We start from the raw sequence: 19,931 nt of genomic DNA on the forward strand, positions 1-19,931 counted from the left end.
GGCTGCAAGAGAACGCCCACTCCTCCTCACCGCGAGCCGGCGCGGAGGGCAGTGGAGCCGCCCGCGGGCGGTCAGGAGAAGCGGGGCTGGTGCCTCCGGGCGAGGGGCGGCAGGAGCCCGCCCCGGCCCCGGGGCCGCGCGGGAGCGGGCGGGGCGGGCCCCGGGCCGCCTCCGCGATCGGTGTATGGGCGCTCGACAGCGGCAGAGGAGGCCGTGGCGATGGCGCTGAGCGGGGTGCGGGTGCTGGAGCTCGCCGGGCTGGCGCCCGCGCCGCTCTGCGGGATGATCCTCGCCGACTTCGGGGCGCAGGTGGTGCGAGTCGACCGCCTGTCCCAGTCCGCCGCGGCCTCAGCGCACGGAGACGTGCAGGCCCGCGGGAAGCGCTCCTTGGCGCTAGACCTGAAGCAGCCGCAGGGCGCCGCGGTGCTGAGGCGGCTGTGCGGCGGGGCGGACGTGCTCATCGAGCCCTTCCGCCACGGTGAGGGGCCGCGGCCGCCGGGAGCCGCGCCGGGGCGGTGGCGCGGCCGCGGCAGCCCGGGCCGGGCCGTGGGGGGCGAGCGGGAGGTTGGAGCTGCGAGGCCGCGGGTGCCATGCTGAGGGGCTCCCGCCAGTCGCTGAGGGGTCCCGTCAGTCGCTGAGGGGCTCCCGTTTGTCTGTGGCCTCTGCGATTCTGAGTGGGAAGCGGGCAGGGAGCAGCTCTGGAGGCGCTAGGGGCGCATGCTGCGTGGAGGATTTGCAAAGTGCAGCCACCATGTGAAACCGCAAGGAAGGACCGCCGAGAGCGCTCAGACAGGGCCGTGCCCCGGCCGGGCTCTGGAGGAGCCGGAGGGTGTCCGAGCCGAGAGGTCACACCGGGCTTGGAGCCCTGAATGAGCAGGAGGGTGTCCGAGCCGAGGGGTCACACCGGGCTTGGAGCCCTGAATGAGCAGGAGGGTGTCCGAGCCGGGGGGTCACACCGAGCTGGGGGCACCATCCTGTGTGATATCCAGGCCTGTTGCTAAAGTGGAACTCAGGGTTGCTGTGCTGGTCAGTGTTTGATTTTACAATTCCTCTCAAGACAGGAGATCTGACATTATGGTTACACATTTACAAAGCACAAATCCCAGGGAGAGAAATATGGATTGTATGTGTTAAATAGAGTAGTATGATTCTGTTATATAGGGTTACTCTGATTCAGGATCAAATCTAGGTTATGAGCTACAGTCTTCATCTTTAAATGTCATGTTTAATTTTAGGAAGTTGCGTTCTACAAACTGATCACTTCCTGCCAATCTTAAATCTACTTTATGAAAAGCTTCCTTGTGTTTTAGCAAGTACTTTCCATTTTTGACATTAGGATAAAAGTAAGACAAATTCTTCAAATACTCAATTACAGAATTTTTCAAATTTTCAAAACTTTTTTTTTTAAAGAGAACTTTCAGTTCATTTTTTAATTACGGTATGCATATTTACTAATTTACCACATATAGGGATTCATAACATTTGATTTTCAGTAGCAAAATTAATGCCATTTTAAGATCAATAGACGTTTCAGGTTTACCATGTTCCCTCCATTTATAAGCCATACACAGGCACTCACCTGATGGCTGTCAGTATCCCTGGGTGCTCCTTGAGGGTGCTGTTCTGTTAGAAAAAATGCCGTTAAGGTCAGGTTGGACAGGGCTCTGTGTACACGAATCTAGTTGAAGATGTCTTTGCTCCCAACAGGGACTTGGAGTAAGTGACTTTCACAGCTCTCTTCCAACCCAAACCATTCTGTAATAATGCTTCATTGAGGAGCTAGCTGAAATGTTTTGGAGATTTTACAGACAGTTTAGAAATAGGAGACTGTTGTTTAGACATCATACATTATAGACAGATTGTGTGTCACAAGTAATTATTTTTCTTCAGAAAATGGGTTTATTCTTACCTTACCTTACCTTGTTTGTTTTACTCCTCAGAAGATGAGCAAAAAGAAAAAGGAAGAAGTTAAATTCCACTTTTTCCTTGTAGCTAGTCTCCTGGATTTTTTTGTTATGAAATTTTGGTTTTTTTGGTTTTATGGGCACTTGCTGGGTTTTTTTCACGGCTGGAAGTACAGGCAATTTTGTAAATAGATACTAGGTTGTAAGGGCCTGTAAGTGAACTACATAAATCTGTGACCCATCATGAGACTGCTGGAAAACAGTGAGAAGCTGAGGGCCCAAGCTGCAGAACAGTTTCTTGCAAGGCATGTGTGACTTTACAGTAATGACTTTGTGACAACAGAGGGGTTATTTGTCACCCTGTTTCCACTTGTGCACTTGAAAATCATGCATTTTGCCAAATTTCACTGCTTTGTTCTTGGGAGTAATCACTTGCCACTGCCCAGTAGTTAGTGCAATAGAAATGGATCTGAATGGAATTGGTGATGTAGTAAAAATATGGATTAATTTTGTGAAACAAGCTGGAATAATAGATTTTGGGGTGGAGCAGGGAAATTATGATTGAAATTATGTTATCCCTTCAATTCTAAAATATGTGGCCTTGCAGTGCCATTATAGACCATTGGTAAAAGTCTGACCAAACTGCACTGAACCAGTAAGAAAGTACAATTCATTTGCAATTCAAATTTCTTCTCTTAAAACCACTGCAAGATTAAATTTTTAGCTTTGATTTCTGTAAATCCATGCTGATTCAGCTTATATACCACTGATTCTAAAAGATCCTTATTCTCTGCATTGAAAAAGAGCACATTTACTGGTGTGTGGTTCCTACAGATCATCTATGGAATAGTGGCACGGTCCAGTCAGATCAGTGAGTTAAAACACACAGGAACAAGAGGTACTGAGAAATGGTGAGGAAGGTATATTCCAGTAAAATACAGATGAATATTCAAGTGATTTGAATACAGAAAATGTTTTCTCTTTCTCTTTTTTCCTTGTTTTACAAGCCTTGGGTAGCTTTCTCGTCCAGTGGTGCATGGTTTTCTGTCAGTCTTTTGGAGAAGTAAAACAGGAATAAAAGCTGAAAAAAAAAATCCCTAAAGCCTAATTTCCACTTGGTTTAAATTAAAAATTTATGCAGTATGTTGGTAATTGATAATGTTCATGTTGTAACATGGACACTGAAGTAGAAAGTGCTGCTTCAAAAAATGTAGTTGAGTTCTGCTGTTGTATAATCTAACTTTGAGCCATTATGTTTTGTGTATTGTTATTAAATGTGAATTTGAATTCCTTGCTTATTCTTTTGAAGGTGTCATGGAAAGACTTGGGCTTGGCCCAGAGGTCCTTCTACAGGAGAATCCCAGACTCATCTATGCTAGACTTACTGGTTTTGGCCAGACAGGAAAATATGCCAAGTCTGCGGGTCATGACATCAATTACTTGGCTTTATCAGGTAGGCTGTAAAATTTCCTGTTAAATAAAGCATCTTTCCTCCCTTTGATCAAGACTCAAGAACTTGTTGAAAGCAGATAGCTCAAAATTTATCTGACGTGCAGTCTGATAAAACAGCTGAAGTGTTGCTGTCAGTGAAATGAGGCTTTCCTCTCTCTGTGCTTTTCCTTGATGCTTTCAGTCAGCTCTGGCACTTGCCTAGCCCCTCTGTAAACTTCCTCACAAGTCAGAAACTGGTCAGAAGAAATGAGGATGTTTTCTGCCAGGTTGTTAAGGTGAAGCAGTTCAATGAGGGGTCCAACCAACAGTCAGCACACCAGAGGAGGAAACATGTACTGGACAGGCTGTTTGTTTTTTCCAGCAGCAGCAAACTGTTACAGGCTGGATCAGCATGTCTTCCCAGGCTGTACATTATTTTCCTTCCTTCGTGATATTCTATCTGAATAAAGTATCCAAATATTTATCTGAAGAGAGGACTGAATATTTTCTTCAGTGCCCCTCTCCTAGAAATTCTGTATACTTATAATCCTGAAAGGGCTGCAGGTTATTTTATGTGCTTGTGAGCAGATTTTTTTTTGAGCAAAGAAAAACTAGGCAGCACAAGACAATTGAGATCTTGTGCTTTTTTGCTTGTAAATATGTCTCCGCTGATCCCAACTGAAAGGAAGTAGGCTTCAAATAAAGTGGAAATGCTACATTTCATTAAAGTGTTGTGGCATTACGCTGGTTTTAACTGGTATGGCTTTACAAGTACGCAGTAGCAAACAGAAACAAAATACGCACCTCAGGTGCTGCCCATCCATGCATGGCCCTAGCTCCTGCTCTTCACACTGCTTTCTGTCACTGATGCCTGTGAAGGAGGAAAGTGGCCCAAAAGTTCTGGGCTTCCCACTGGATAAAGTAGTTCTTGTAGCCCCAAGAAAGGGACGGAGCAGAGGCAATGCCAACATGGTGATCTGGTATCTGCTACTATGAGGAGTCCTAATGATGTGGGGTTAAATTTCTTTAGAGATGGATTCAGTCTCCCTGCATGGAAAATTGTTAGAGAGTAGAAAAGATTAAAGAAAAGATGTCTCATTTGAAACACTTTGACTTCATGTTAAGATGATTTCAAAGAATTAGGGTATTTTTATCTATTAGTGGAGGGAAAGAGTTGGTACAGAAACAGCATGGTCCATCCCTACCTTAGTTTGTACTACGTTCTGGTTTACAAATAGAGTGATTTTTATCTCTGAGCTGATTTAATCAGTAGTCTTTTGGTTAGTGATAACTTCCTAAAATAATTTTGCTTGAAATTACACAGATCAAGTTTTTCTGCCTATTAAAAGGAAATAGAGCAAGGTGTTTGAGAGGGGTCATTCCTCAAAAATGAGATCTCATATTTTGAGTATTTTTTCTAGTGAGCTTTGTCTTCCTTTAGGAAAAAATATTTTGTGTTAGGAACTCTAAAGAAGTCGGTATATTAAAAGGAAAGTTTTAGGCAGCAGCAGGGGTTTTACTCCTGCACTACAGGATTTGGAAACTATTATACTGTGCACTCTGTTGCCCATAGGAAGTGCATTAGACTATTGGTTAATTAAACAGTGCATCAGAACCATGCAATTCTCAGGAAATTCTGACCATGTATTCTGCAAGTCTCAGGCCACAGACACAGGAGAGGGGTGATCACACTGCAGTTTCTTGCTTGCCCAAAGGGAATTGCTATGAGGCAACTATGAAGAGTAAGGTTACAGTAAAGAGGTTGTTCAGGATGGCAGAGAAATGCTAACAAATTCAAAGCTCTGACTGAAGTAAACTGGCTTAGCCTTTGCTCTAATTACGTTAGTTTCTGCATAATTGCTGGCATAAACATAGGTTCCCTGTGTTTACATTGCATGCAATCAGAGATAACCTTCCTGTGTTAGTCACCTGTTCCTATATGCAACCTTTTTTTTCCCAAACATAGTTGGAGAGGGAGGATAGGACTGAAGCACAGTTGTCAGTGTGACATCCTTTGTTATGATTATTAGTTCATTTTTTATGAGCACATAAGACTATACATCTGCATTTTTACTTTAAAATATTCAAAGAAGAACACTTTATCAAAGTGGCTTTGAGACATATTCATAGTGCCTCTTTATGGGTGAGATCCAATGCATGTACAAAGTACTGATATAGAATTACTGCACTCAGGGTTGGATTTTTATAAAATTTTATTTAAACTAAAATGTTGTCCCTCTTTAGTCAAATATCAACGTTTAGCTGTGAGAGTTTTGTTAATCTCTTTAATTAATTACTTCTTCACTATTGTGATTTTTCATATATTTTCACTTCCTGTGAATGAAAGAGTCAGCCAAGCAGAAATAGGAAACATTAGAAGATTGCTTTATGCCTTACTTATTTGCATGGTTTGAAAAGAATGAAACTTTTTTTTTTGTAGAAATGAATGTTTATAATAATTTTATGCTTATCCTTGCTTTGTTTTCTCTTATGTCAGGTGTGCTGTCAAAGCTGGGTAGAAAGAATGAAAATCCTTTTCCACCTGTAAACCTTCTGGCTGATTTTGCTGGTGGAGGTGTCACGTGTGCACTGGGCATTGTTATAGCCCTCTTTGAACGTGCCAAATCTGGCAAAGGGCAGGTCATTGATGCAAGTATGGTAAGCTTGTTCTCAAGGAACTTGGGGTTTCTTAGGCTTGCTTGGGTGTTCTCCTACTCTAAGTCTGGGAAAGGGAGGACGTTTTGAGGTTTAGAATTGAGAAGTTGGGAAAGTGAGTGATCTCATAAAATGGCTATTCCTTCACATGCAAGCAATTTTCATGTATCACTGCTGCCATAACATCCTTGTGTCATGGAACACATACTGCAGCCTCTCCCCTCTCCCTGCTTTTGCCTGTCTGCCTACATCACAAATTATTAGCACTATGTATTTGAAGAATAAGTGTGGTGTATGGAGATAGGGTGCATAATGAACAACTGGCTTACTGTGTAACAGCAAAAATTACAGTACTCTTGGAGTAAAATTGCATTAGCTTTATTCAAGATACATCTTCTTATGAATTTGTGAATTTGATATCTTAGTTAGAAACACTGTTTCCTGGGATACTTACACTGCTTGTGGATCATTGCGAAGAAGTCAACTTCAGACACTTTGTGAATGTGCTGTAAAATAAATGAAAGGCTAAATTAGCTTAATAATGAATATTTTTCCACTGGAAGGCCACCCACTTAAATACAGAGGAAAAATAACTATTTAAATAAATTTTTGAAACTTATGTTATCTACAGTTGTTGTTCCTCTCTTGTTCTTCCATTTTTCTTTTTAAAGAATGTTGCAGTTAAAATTTGACCTCCCTTTGAGGCATACTACCTTAGTGAAGACTAAGGTTTGGCCTTAAATATAAATTGAAAAGAAAATTACATTAATTGAAACAAATCCCTTTGTTGAAGGGGTCTTGAAGAGAGTAGAGCAGCAAGAGATGTTGGATTTCTTGATTTCAGTAAGTTTTTTACAAATTCACATGATGTTCTCAGAAGCAGTCCATGGCATTGTGGTCTAGATGAAAATTTTATGGGAACAGTGCAAAACAGGACTAATGTTTTTACTGCAACAAAAGTTTTTAGTAGCTGATTGCCAAAATGAAAAACTTAAAAAATGGAATTCTATAGATGTTTGTTAGTGCATTTTTTCTTTGTTTTCTTCAGTAAGCTGAATGATGGATGAGTGACTGTGTTTAGTAAATTTACAGATGATACACGTATGTGAAGGACTGCAAGTGTGCTGGACTTGGGTTAGAATTGAAAATGACCTTTTCAGATTGGAGCAATGACCTGAAAGAACTGGCTGCCATTCACAGACATTGCTGCTCTATAGTCCTTTGTAGGCAGAAACAATTTGCTGCACAATTGCAGTAACAGTCAGAGAACAGTTGGCTAAAGTACAGACCTGGGGGTTCGTAGTAGTCACAAGCTGAACATGAGTCAACAATATCATGCTGTTACAAAACACATACATACTGTATTAGGATGTATAAACAGGAAATAGAGCCAGCAAAGTTTCTGAAGAAATTATTCTAACCTATTCAATGTTTATGAAGTCTCAGCAAAATATTGTTTCAGATGCTGACCATCATCTTTCAAAGCTGCTTATTTGAGGAAGCCCAAGTAGCACAACAAAAATTATGACTCTAGAAACATGACCTAAAAGAAGAATTGAAGGAGATTGTGTATTTGTAAAAGAAAAACTGTGGAGAATTGTGACAAGCCTTCAAATACTGAAAAATATGTTTTTTGTAGTTTGTAGTATTATCAAATTTTCCTTATCATAATTCAGAGAATTAAAGGAATTTGTTAGAAGAGAAATCAGTTAAGTCTGCTAATGTTCTAATGAAATTTGTTGCTCATTTGGAGTGGAATGTGTTGTGGGGCTTTTTTAAGCCCTTAAGCCCTTAAGATAGTCTCTTCCAGTTTTTTCTTGTCTCATTAGAATTGTGGAATTTACAGTTCCCTGCTGATGCCTGGTGACCTGTGAAATGGACAGGATATTGTCCAGTACCACAGGATGTATTTTATCTGATATTTGGTCATATTCCCCATTTCTTGAATAGACTTTCAGTGACATCGTTGATAAAAATTATCCATGCATCATCAGCAGTACAGACTGCAGTAAATTGATTGGTGCATGAGCCTGTTTTTACACCCAAGTTTTTTTTTTTGTGGAAGGAATTGTTTTAAAAATCACTACACTGCACTATTTCAGCTGTTTTGTTTTAAGACTGTTTTTTGTTTAAGAGACCCTTTACTTAAGCTGTTGTACAATTTAGGTAGTCTGAATATGTTAAAGACTCAGACACATGGTAGAATTTTCTATAGTAGAAACTGTGCAAAAAGTAGACACTGGGTTCAGCATTTCATCTGTCTGTCTCAGAAGAATTGTGCCTGGCCTGAGTTGATTCCTGCTGGTTGCTCTCCCTTCTCATTGACCCTGTAGGGATCATGGCTGTCTTACAGGAAGCCAGATAGTTGCCACGTGGAGTGAACACGGTGATGTGACACAGTAGGTAGAATTGTACCTCTGCATTCTTGCACCACACTGGAGCAGAGGCATGTGAGTCAGGCCCACAGCTGGGGTTCGCTAGAGTTTCAGCCACAGAACCTTCTGCTGATGGTGGGCATCTGACTGAGCATAACTCACTCTTTGTGAAAAGACAGCCGCAGGAAACGATGCTGGTAGGGATAGCTTGCATAATAGTCTCATGGCAGAAGCACTTAGCAATGCAACAGAAGACTGAGGTTCCAGGTTTTTCTCAGCCTGGAGGTACTCAAAACCAAAACTCCCACATCCTAGAAGCCTTCATCAGTCACGAGGATAGTTTAGCTTGATATGGATTCATTCCCACTTTTGTTTGAGCTGTTTTCAGTCTGTGGAAAGAACAGAAAGGCTTGCAGAGCAGACAGGTCACCCATTAGGGTGATGCCTCTGGATTCTTGTGCCTGCTTCAGAGACTGCAGATGTTCTCTAATGTGAGGGAGACATGAAACACATAACTCTTGTTATAATAATTCTGCAATTAGACTTAAGTGGAGTTACTCCATGTTACCCTTTTCATGTTGTAAAAGAAAGTGACCACATTAGTGAGTGTGTGATGTTATTTTTATATGCCTTTGGAGGTCTGGTGCAGATGTTAAGACACTTTTTTTACTTGTCTCTGAATTGTGGTGGGCCTCAGGCAGAACCTAGCTGTCCGGTTGCCCAGACAGGGATATTTCTGAACTCCCTATACCAGTCAAAACCAGATGTGCTGTTTTATTTTAAGTGTTTCCTGGGTAAGTAGCACATAGGTATTGTACAGCTGCTGACTAAGAGTTTTGTCAGCACCAAAATCTAATTTGCAGTTAGGGCTTATTCTAATGTTTTTTCCCCATCTTTTATTATCCTTACCTTCAGTGCTTTTTGTGTAATATTATTTTTTGTTAATATGAGCAGTATATATATATAATCAGGTCATCAGGTCATTAGTAAAACAAACTTTATTTTAACATCCTTGCAATAATTTTGCAGATATGTAGATAAAGGTATGCAGTATTTTCTCATATGAAAGTACTTTAATTGACTTTAACATGTGGCAGTGAGGATAGTATTCCTGTCCTTGAAGCAGAGCCCAAGTAACACACATTAAATGAAGAAGCCCTCTTGACTGCATGCTTCAGCAATTTGCATGTTTTAAATTTTTGCATAGAAAGGTATAAACTAATAGATCTTTCTGCATAAAAATTTAGTAGCCTTTTTTCTTTTTTGATACAGTATCTATGCTTTTATCTATAGACAGTATTAGGTTAGTTTCATGCAGCTGAAAATGCATGAATCAAGTGATACTCAGAATAATACAGCTCAGGTTTTAATCTGTTCTACTGGTATGTTTCTGTCCATACACTATTAGCGGGCATATCTTTGCTTACAGTAATTTCAATACATTTGAAAGAAAATTAATTGTGCTGATGAGCAAAACTGTAGGATGTGATTTATTTTTAAAGACTTGGTAATTATTGAAAAGCTGAACAAACTGAATTTTCATCTAGGTGTACTGTACAAAGACAAAAATTTGAGGAGCAATTTGGAATGGGACTAATCATGTTTTCTAGCACTGTATTCATCAAAGTCTTGTCTATGTAGAGATTCTGTTGCTCTGTGTGTGTAGCTGCCAGTGATGACAGTGGGGGAATAGTTTTTGTTTTAACTTAGTGTTGGAGATTTTATTTTATTTCCTTCAAATTTTCTGCTAAAAATAGCAGTCTTCCTATAATAAGTAGATTTAAAGGAGATAAAAATTTGGTATTTATGGGATTGGTACAAATACCTTGTTTCAAGAGGTTTAGAAGGTGTTGATAGCTGTCTGATGCTTAATGTTGTACAGAGGCAAGAAGCTTTTCCCTCACCTGAAATTATTCACTCATTCTCTAAACTTGCTAAATGAGGAAGCTTTGTGCATTGAAGGTGTGTTGTCTGACTACATTTATGTTCTTTCTTATTCTCTAATTCTAGATGATTTCACATATGCAGCGTAAACAGTAATTGAAAATTTTAAGAAATTGTTAATGACAGAACCTTACCAGAGGTTCTGTCATTAAAAATCTTAGCAAAAGGCAGAACTGGTAATAGCTTTTTGTTGCTTTGTTTTATACAGAATTTAGATAATGCCAACTAATTTATTGGAGCTTTTGTTTTTGTTTTTGTTTTTTTTTTTTTCCTCTAAATCTTCAAGGTAGAAGGAGTAGCATACCTAAGTTCTTTCCTGTGGAAGTCACAAAATTTAGGACTTTGGGGCCAACCTCGAGGTGAAAACCTGCTAGATAGCGGTGCACCTTTTTATGAAACCTACAGGACCTCTGATGGAAAATTCATGGCTGTTGGTGCCATTGAGCCTAAATTTTATAACCAGTTAATAAAAGGTGAGTAAATTGGAGCAATTGTTTTATAACAGCAAAGCATGATTGAGTGAATTCTTCCACAGTTGGTTTTGATTCATGATGTATGGTTCACAGGCCTTCCAGATCATCGAGTCCAGCCCACGCCCTGCACCTCAACTATCCATGGCACTGAGTGCCACATCCAATCTTTTTTTTAAACACACCCAAGGGTGGTGACTCCACCACCTCGCCAGGCAGATCATTCCATAACTTTCTCACTTTTTCAGTAAAAAACTTCTTCCTAAGAAATGGGAAATGTGATTTCTTTGTAAAAGCCAAACACTTCCTGAAGCTAGTTGGGTAGTTGTGTAACAGTTAATTGTCTTTCTAGCCATTAATTTATTTCCTTTTCACCCCCAGCAACTACACTTAAATTGCAAGTTTTCTTTTGGAGTTATTGTAATGGTGGTTCATGATGTCACTGAAGCACTAAAAAACTTTTTCTGCTAATCACTTTTTTTAAATGATTATTATACTTTTAAAAGACCGAATTCTTTGCAATTGCAAATAGAATTTCAAGAAATTTCTATTATTTGTACTGTACTAAATAAAACCTATTTAAATTGTTTCAGAAAGGAACATTCACAGTAAGTAGTTTTAGTATTTCGTGATAGAAAAAATTATTGTGGAAACAAATTCTGCTTAAATAATTAATTTTCTCCACACAATTTCAGACTGCTTTTAGTGTCTAGCTGTGGATATAATATTTATATTTGACTAAGGCTCTTTAAATATGACCATAAATCATGATTTATCTTTTCAGGAAATTAGAATGTGTTATGCAAAATATTTAACTGTATGAAATTAAAACAAATGTTCAGGTGCATCTTCACTTCTGAACTCATTTTGTACTTCAGCCCTTTTATCACATGGACTCTTAGCTTCTTATTGGTTATTTAAGTAAATTTTTTTTCTTCTGTTGTGCTTCTCTTGTAGATTGCCGTGCTTTCCATACAGAATTTATGAAAATATAAAAAAGAATTGAAAGAATTTAGTATTTATTCTTTCTTTGCACAGAATATGAAGGCTATAAGAAGTTCTTAATTTAGTTTTAGTTTTGGTTAATGAGTTCAAGGAATGTCAGCAAAGGATTCCTAAAGTGGGTGTACCCGGTGTTTTGTGAACCACATTATTCGTTGCATGGCTCATGTGGCCAGTCAGTGAGCCTGCCAGAGGAGTAGTTCCTTATTCTTGCCCAGTCTCTTTCCCCCTGATTTTTCCTTGAATTGTATCCATGCTACAATTTGTACTGGTTTTGCCTGGGATAGCACTGAATTTCTTCACAGTAGCTAGCAGGGGTCTGTGATTTGGGTTTGTGCTGGAAGCAGTGCCATTACACAGGGATGTTTCAGTAACTGGTGAGCAGCTCTTGCACAGCACTGAGGACTTTTCTCCTCCTTACCCCACTGCACCAGTGAGAGGGCTGGGGGTGCACAAGAAAAGGGAAGGCATCACAGCCAGCACAACTGACCCCAGCTGACCAGAGGGTCATTCTGTACCACAGGACATGATGCTCAGAAATAAAACTGGAAAGGAGATTGGTGGGTGGTCACTGCTCAGGGACAGGGTGGGCATTGGGCAGTTGAGGGCAAGCAATTGCTCTCATCTGCAGCTCTTGTATTTCTTGTATTATGGGGTTGTAAGGTGGAGTATGCCTTTGGTGAGCAGGATCCCAAAGAGTTCTTTATTCTTTGGCTTTGTCTCTTGCAGCCTGTGGTGCTCCCCAGGTTCTTGCACAGCTGTAGCTGTGAATGGCTGCTTCTCTTGTAGCTTAAAAAAGTCCATGCAGTTGTGTGGAATATCTAAATTGGGATATGCTGCTACGTGAAATACATGAGGAAGGCTTCTGTAGTGACTCAGGGACGTGTCCAGTATTATGTTGGACAGATCAAATGTCAAGTTTGGAAATGCCACTTTCTTGGCTGAAGAGGTTGATGCTGTTTTGTCTCTAATTGTCCTGAGAATAACTTGTTTGTGAACTCAATTTGTAAGCAACTTGACCTCGAAAAAGAAAGTTGAAGAACAAAAATAAATATAAAACTGTATCAAAATAAAATGCAAGCCCTTGCCCTTGGAGTTAGGTAATTTGGAATTCCAATAAATATCTTCAGGGAGAATGCTTGTATTAAGTACAAAGCAGATGAGAAAAAAATAAGGCTGCATACTCAAATACCCATATGTTTGGCTGGCCTGCAGTATTCATGGCCTGCAGTATTTTGTTCTTTGGAGACTATGTTGAATCACAGTTAAGCTACAGGACTGGGATAGAATCTGTACTTGTCCAAAAAGCACCAAAATTCTGCAATGGGGTGTGGTTCTGTTTGTGACTCTTTCTCTGTCAACTTTTTCTGGACAGTCCTCTTATCTTTTATTGATCATTGTTATGGGGCAAGACTTGGGCTTTTCCCTCTCAGCCAGGTTATCTAAAGATAAGCCTGTGATGGATGAAACCAGTCGCCAGGTGATATAACGTGGTCACTGATGGTCTCTGTCTTCTTTAGATGACTCTTTACTGAGGAAAGTGCTAAAATTCTGGTTTTCTTGTAGTTGTTTCTCAGAAATTTAGAACTTGAAGCAACTGTGAATTCTTCTGCTTATGTTGGGGCACCCACGCTGGACAACTTTATTTTCATGTTTGAAAGTACTCCTTATGTTTACAGTGCTGAGAAGTTGCTTGATTTTAACAGCTGAGGTTTCAAAAATAGTTATTCCAGCAGGAAAGAACTAGTGTGTATCCACTTGTAAGTAGACAACAAATGCAGTCATTGTTACATGTGTTTCGGTCTGTTTCTGCCATATTTAAAAAATCCAACATATATGCTGCAGTCTTTGAGGAAATTTTGCTTTTTGCCATTAATTGTATCACTGTCTTTGCTCGTTTACACTCATTGAGTTTCCTTTATTTATTTTGTAAAAGTGTGCTGCTTAAAGTAAATGACCAAAATCAAGATTTTCTCACAATATTGAATTTAAAGCAGCTGGTCTTTTTGTTATTTTGTTTGAGCTGCATATTGTGATCTGTTCAGATTTTCACATAGGAAATATTTATTCCTTTCAGTACTTAGTATTTAAATCTTTCTGAAGCAATAGTTCACCTAATTAGAACAGCAGAACCTTCTTGTGACTTAGGGATTATTTCCTTTCTGGGATACCTATTGCAGAAATTAAATTCAGAATCTAAGACTTTGAATATTATAGGGAAAAGTGCTTGTGAGAATTGTATTGCTTTTTCACAAATCTGAGGATCTTTGACTTAGGCTGAGTCATCTGTTCTAGGCATTAACTCCGGCTTTGAAGTGGGTTTAATGGTATGGTCCAGTTGCAATTTACATCATTTCATTTCATAGCTTTTCTCCATATTTCTGGTCACTTCTGCTGGTGAGCAATTTGGTGTTGTTCCAGATAAAAAATATTCAGAAAATATATTCAAAAACTTGATGTCTCTCTGTCCATATTCGGAGGGGTAGATTAGTTTTGCCACTCCCATAGAGTACAAGGATATGGGTGTTGCAGATGTCAGCTGGAGATTTGAAGACTGCAGAATTGAGAAAGGAGTGTGATGTCTGAACAATTTGTCTCTGCTCACAGGATGCTGCTTAGCCAAAGCAGAACTGATTTCTTTTTGGTTTTGGTTTGGTGTTTCCCTGCAGAGTTCCTCCAGGAACCCAGTGCTGGACCCAAGTGCAGTTAATGACATGGTGAGGAGAGTTCTTAAGGAGGCTGCAGAGGGAAACTAAATTGAAGAAAATAGAGCACATTAGTTTGAGAATATTGTTGGCTTTGTAGATTGTGCTCAGCGGAGGCAATTTCCAGAAATTGCCAGAAATTTATTAATTAAATAAATTCCAAATAAATTTCAAAAGGCTTTATGAGAAACTGAAGCTATGTAAAACAGATGAAGTAGAAAAGTATTTTGAGCTCACTATTGATTATTTGCTATTAACAGACAAGCTGTAGTCCTTTTGCTGGTATTAATTTTATTACTACAAAAATCAGACAATAAATAGCTAAAATGCTATTGGCATCTGTTGAAAAATCTGATAGCAGAAACATTTGCTATTAATGTTAAGCCTTAATCTCTCAACAGAAAGAGACAGCATGTCTTTCAACTGGCCTGTGAATTGCTTCTGCAGGTTTGTTCTGTTTTTCAGCAATAGGTGCTTAGTCTGCTGCAGCCAGGCTACAAGGGGTGTGCAGAACACAGTAAATACTCTGGAGCAGGTGAGAGTCAAGGCTTGATTCTGAGTTATATGGTGCAAAGTCAGGTGAGCTTAGTGTCTATTTACATTGATGTGGAAAGCACTGACAGTCACTGAAGTACTGAACTTCAGTTCCTACTCTATAGTACCCCTTTCATACTACTTTTCAGTACTCCTATTTGTATTACTGTATTACTGCTGTTTAAAAAAATTAGGAAAAAATTAAGAAGCCATTAAAAAACACAGTTTACATCATTGTGAAGGATTTCCACAGGACTCTCCATTTTGTGATTGTTAAGTATTGTGTACTGTATTAAAAATCTGCTGATATACTGAGTGCCAATATCACATTGTTATTGAGACATTCAACATGGGCAAACAGTTCCCTCATTATATTTTAGACTCAGTTATACATAGTGTTATGTTTTGTTTTATTTTAATTTATTTATTATGATAAGCCTTAAACATTGTACAAATACTGTAGAGGGCCAGTCTCCTGCTGCATCAAAACCTTTGCAGTTGTGGTAATTGAGTGTGTCAGCTTGGAGTACAGCTATGGATGCGTTTGTAGTGAGGCCTGATAGTACTGTGGGCCTGATCAACTGTCACTTCCTAAAAAATTCTTAAGTTTTAGAAACCTTGATCAGAGAAAAAACTTTACATAGTAAGTTTAATGAAAATTCACTACTTTCTTCTGAAATATATATGGGGTGTTCTGAAATTCAATTCCCTCTCACACTGAGAACAAATTTTATTTAGTCAGAAAAAGAACAATGGCCTTCACCTTGCAGCTGTTGTTTAGGCCAAAATTAAGGTTTCCCATGCTAGATGATTTTATTCAGTCATGTTATGACAACATAATTTCAAAATGACTCTGCTGTGACCATACATTTTTGAACAGAAAATTAGCAAGTTAACCCAAGAAAATCCTGAACAAAACTCTGCTTTTAAAATAGTATGACTGAAATAATATAAAAAACTGTTTCAATTTCTGACATACCAAAGCAACTTCACTGATTGATCTAATGAATTTTGCTGGTTTCTTTCTCTTAAAATCAGTGCCTGATTCTACTAGAGTTTGTCTAAGAAGTTCTGTAGAAATAGAGATTTCAGTTTGCTCCATCAATAAGCGATGTGGGGATATATGTCAATAAGCTATAGCATTTGAAGGAGATTTAAAGCTACATCATTATAGGGAGACAATTTTTCATTTTTTCAAAAATAATTTCAAGGTGTCAACCTCAACTATAGTAGGTTGACTGGGCTTTTCCGTACAAAAGCTCCTAGATAAAAATATAAACAAAAAGACTTGGAACTAAGTCATGATTGCTTTATAAGATGTTCTGTGTAAAAGATACTTTGCTTTTGATTACACTGAGTGAAGTCTGTGCTCCTGTGGAATCCCAGACAATTTTGTGCCATGTAATAGTTTCCTTGTTGAGTCAGTCACTCCTGCTCTGATACTGCTCATCTGCACCACAAATGGTGAGCACAAGCTGGAAAATGAGTAGCTGTAGTGCTTAAATGCTCTCAGTTCATCCTGTTTAAAGCTGAAGTCTTCAGTGGTAAGCAGAAAATGAGCATGTAATATTAAATTCCAGGTTCTGCTCTCAGTTCATCCTGTTTAAAGCTGAAGTCTTCAGTGGTAAGCAAAAAATGAGCATGTAATATTAAATTCCAGGTTCTGCATATTGTTCCAGTTTGCCAGAGAATGTGCAGTGAGGCTCAGCCAACTTCCCATCTGCCACAATCATCAAAAATAATTGTGTAATGGGATAATGGTAGAGCTCTGCTCATGTTGGACTGGCTGCTAGAAACCAAACCATACTTAATAAGAAAATGAGTACTGTGAAACAAAGTTTCCACTTGACAAGATTTCACGCTTTGAGACAGAAGCTCAGGTAGTGAGTATTTCCTTTTGTGGAAGGTAAATTTGCCTCACCTCATAGTTCATAAGTAAACTGTACTGCACTGTAAGTCTCTACTAGAAGACTTTGAAAATCATTAATAAAATTAATTTTGAAAATGCTGCTAGCTTTTATGTGATCATGATGTTCAACCAGTGTGAGTTACCTTCAGCTGATCTCATTTTTAGGATTACATGAACAGTTATGGACACAAGAGTGTAAGTTCAGTGATTTAAGGTGCTTGATAAGGGCATTAAGGGCTTGATAAAACCATAAGGACTGATCATTTGTAGTATCATTTATCCTGATATCTATAGCCATTTCTAATAAGATGTGCGAATACTTATTTTGTCTTTGACTGTGATGAATTTCTTCTGAGAGTGAACAACTGCAAGGCTGTGTTTCTGGTCTGGAGACTGGCAATTTCTGTGTGTTTTCCTTTGAAGTACCGAAGTGCAATTTCAAAGCATGTATTCATTTTCAAAACTATGTTTAATAATCTTGTGATCAACAGTGAAATTCTTAAATACTGTGTTAAACTGGGGGGGGCACTGTGGGCCCCAAGTGTATATTGTACAGTTTATGAATGGAGAGAAAGAGCTTATGAAGCAGAAGAAAAGGAATTATCTCCCTTTCTTCTCCCCTGTATGTTTAAGCAGCAATATATCTACCTCACTCAGTGTTAAGGAAGCCATAGAAAGACAAGATATTTCAGGTGTTTTCTGCCTATCTACAACTAAAGGCAAGAGGAGGTCTGCATAAATTCTGCTTGCAACCAGCCCTCTATTACCTAAGCTCTACATTTCCTTTGCCTTTTACAGGGAATTGCTGTTTTCTAAGAAGCTAATTTTTTTTGTTGTTGTTGTTACTTTGAAGCATTATGATAATAGCTGTTTCTAGTCTTTTGGATTTCTCAAATTAGCTTCTTTTGTATCACTGCTTCTTCTGAATTTTTCCTGCTGTGTTCATGCTCCTGGATTTCAAACTGTGACTGTTAGAACAGCCTTCAGTATGTCACTTCTGATTTCTATTCGGTATCATATATTCTGCTTATACCTCCATTTGAAACTGTAGTTTCCATTTGAAATTGTCTCCATTTGAAACTGTAGTTCAATTGCCTTTTCTCTTTCTTGTTTTTTACCTCCTTTTTGAGATAATCTCTACAATAAGTGATAAAAATTCTTGCATCTCCTTGAAGTAGCAGAATGAAAGAGCAGAGACTGCAGAGAGCAGAATCCATGAGAACAGAAAGAGGTATTGGAAGCTGGCAGCACAGAAGAGATGTAAGCTCCCCAGTGAGAAGGGATGCTTAGCTCAGGGATAGACCTAGGACTTGCCTGGTTCAGGAAATTGTCATTACAAGGCCTGTGTGCCCATGCTTTGCCCTGGTGTCTCAGAAGGGATGTGCTTAGTGCTTACCTGGGTGGTCCTTGCAACTGAGGTGGAAAGCAGGGTTATCGAGCAGCTAGTGAGCGAAAGGGTTGAGGGAATTGGAACCTGGGAAGTGAGCTGGAGCAGAGGGAGGAGGAGACACTGTTGGAGCCTCTTTGGACAGTGGAGTGAAGAAGCAGGTCCCTCTTAGGCTAACCAGGTCCAAAGTCAGTCATCTGTCATGTGTGTCCAAGTAGTACAGGATCCATTCAGCAGATTTCTGAATCTACCTTGCTAGTGCCAGGTAGAGAATATGACACCTATTATCAAGTTTTTCTCAGGACATTATTACCTTGAGACAGCTGCTGCTTCTCTGAAGTGTTCATACAAATGAGTGTTTATTAAAGGTCTGTACTTAAAAGGCTGTAACTGATGCGGTTTAGTCTAATTGCAAGTACCACAGAACATTTTATTCTTCTGCTCCTTGCCCTGCACAGATACCCAAATAAAGTTCAAAGTGACTTTAGTATTGCCTGCAAAATACTATCTTCTTGAGGAATACACTTAGTTGTGAGAAGCACTTAGTGAATTATCTAAGCTGTACTATAGTTAAACTTTGCATTTCTCCTTTCAGGTCTTGGGCTAAATTTAGATGAACTCCCTGCTCAGATGAGTTTCTCCAACTGGCCTGAAATGAAGAAAAAATTTGCATCCATATTTGCACAGAAGACACAGGCTGAGTGGTGCAGCATATTCGATAGCACTGATGCCTGTGTGACCCCTGTTTTATCCTTCGAGGATGCTGCCTCACATCAGCATAACAAAGAAAGAAGTTCTTTTATCAAAAATGATCCGGGAGAGATAAGTCCTAGACCTGCTCCTGTTCTATCAAGGACTCCTGCTGTTCCATCATGTAAAAGAGATCCTTTTGTAGGAGAGCACACAGAAGAGATACTTCTAGAATATGGGTTTACTAAGGAAGAGATTGCTAAACTTCATTCTGATAAAACAATAGAAATCAAGGACCTAAAAGCTAGTTTATAATCTCTGACTATGCATATGAGATAAATTTCAGGCTGATACTGTAAGCTTTTATGCTTTAAAATTGAACTATATGACAAGTAAATGTTGGCATAATATTGATTTGAAGTCATTTATCTATTTAAAATTATTGACATTTTAAATTTAATTTGAAAACAGTGAGACTTGTGTACTTGTGTACCTGGATGATCTGTTGTCTAGAATGATACTATAGTTGTGTTCTGAAAATCTACAGTTTACTTGGTGAGCACCTGTAAACTTTCAGAATGTTGTTTAAATACTGTATCCTTTGGTTTGATTATTTTAATTCTTGGTTACACCATTGATTTGTAATACATGTTGTAATTACTTGAAAGCAATTATTTTAATAAAATATAGTTATATTCTTCATTAAATGAGTGATTGTATTGTTTATTCATGAATTAGAAGGGATTTTTTCATCTATTTTTCATTTTAATTAATTTGCTTTATCATGCTGAAACTATGGTCTAACTAATGCTATTCTTTCATGTGCTGCTGCAGAGCTATTATCTCAAAGCTGATCTGTTTAACAGCCTGACTACATTTTCTCAATGCAGTCTCCTTATTATACATTACATTCGGAATATCACCT

The 19,931-nt window shown here is 39.0% G+C and overlaps 1 protein-coding gene across 2 annotated transcripts; it reads left to right on the forward strand.

The window, feature by feature from the left end:
• On the forward strand, positions 1–19,713 carry AMACR (alpha-methylacyl-CoA racemase). Of its 2 annotated transcripts, none has more exons than XM_071425577.1 (5): positions 1–478; positions 3,214–3,357; positions 5,833–5,993; positions 10,596–10,782; positions 18,912–19,713. In XM_071425577.1, the coding sequence occupies exons 1-5, from the start codon at positions 220–222 to the stop codon at positions 19,319–19,321; spliced, it is 1,161 nt and encodes a 386-aa protein (XP_071281678.1). In that variant the 5' UTR covers positions 1–219; the 3' UTR covers positions 19,322–19,713. The 2 variants fall into 2 exon arrangements, with proteins under 2 accessions (XP_071281678.1, XP_071281679.1); XM_071425578.1 differs by lacking the exon at positions 1–478 and adding an exon at positions 503–1,030.
• The last annotated feature ends 218 nt before the right edge of the window (positions 19,714–19,931 follow it).

This window comes from Agelaius tricolor, unplaced genomic scaffold (assembly GCF_023055355.1).
Source record: "Agelaius tricolor isolate 1412-34295 unplaced genomic scaffold, bAgeTri1.0.p SCAF_4, whole genome shotgun sequence".
In the NCBI taxonomy this organism is placed as follows: Eukaryota; Metazoa; Chordata; class Aves; order Passeriformes; family Icteridae; genus Agelaius; species Agelaius tricolor.

Excerpts from the sequence above, each read along its gene's own strand:
- AMACR (XM_071425577.1), top strand. The coding sequence starts at position 220 with ATGGCGCTGAGCGGGGTGCGGGTGCTGGAGCTCGCCGGGCTGGCGCCC. Across the intron at positions 3,358-5,832 it reads CAATTACTTGGCTTTATCAG|GTGTGCTGTCAAAGCTGGGT; the intron begins GTAGGCTGTAAA and ends CTCTTATGTCAG. Across the intron at positions 10,783-18,911 it reads TTATAACCAGTTAATAAAAG|GTCTTGGGCTAAATTTAGAT; the intron begins GTGAGTAAATTG and ends TTCTCCTTTCAG.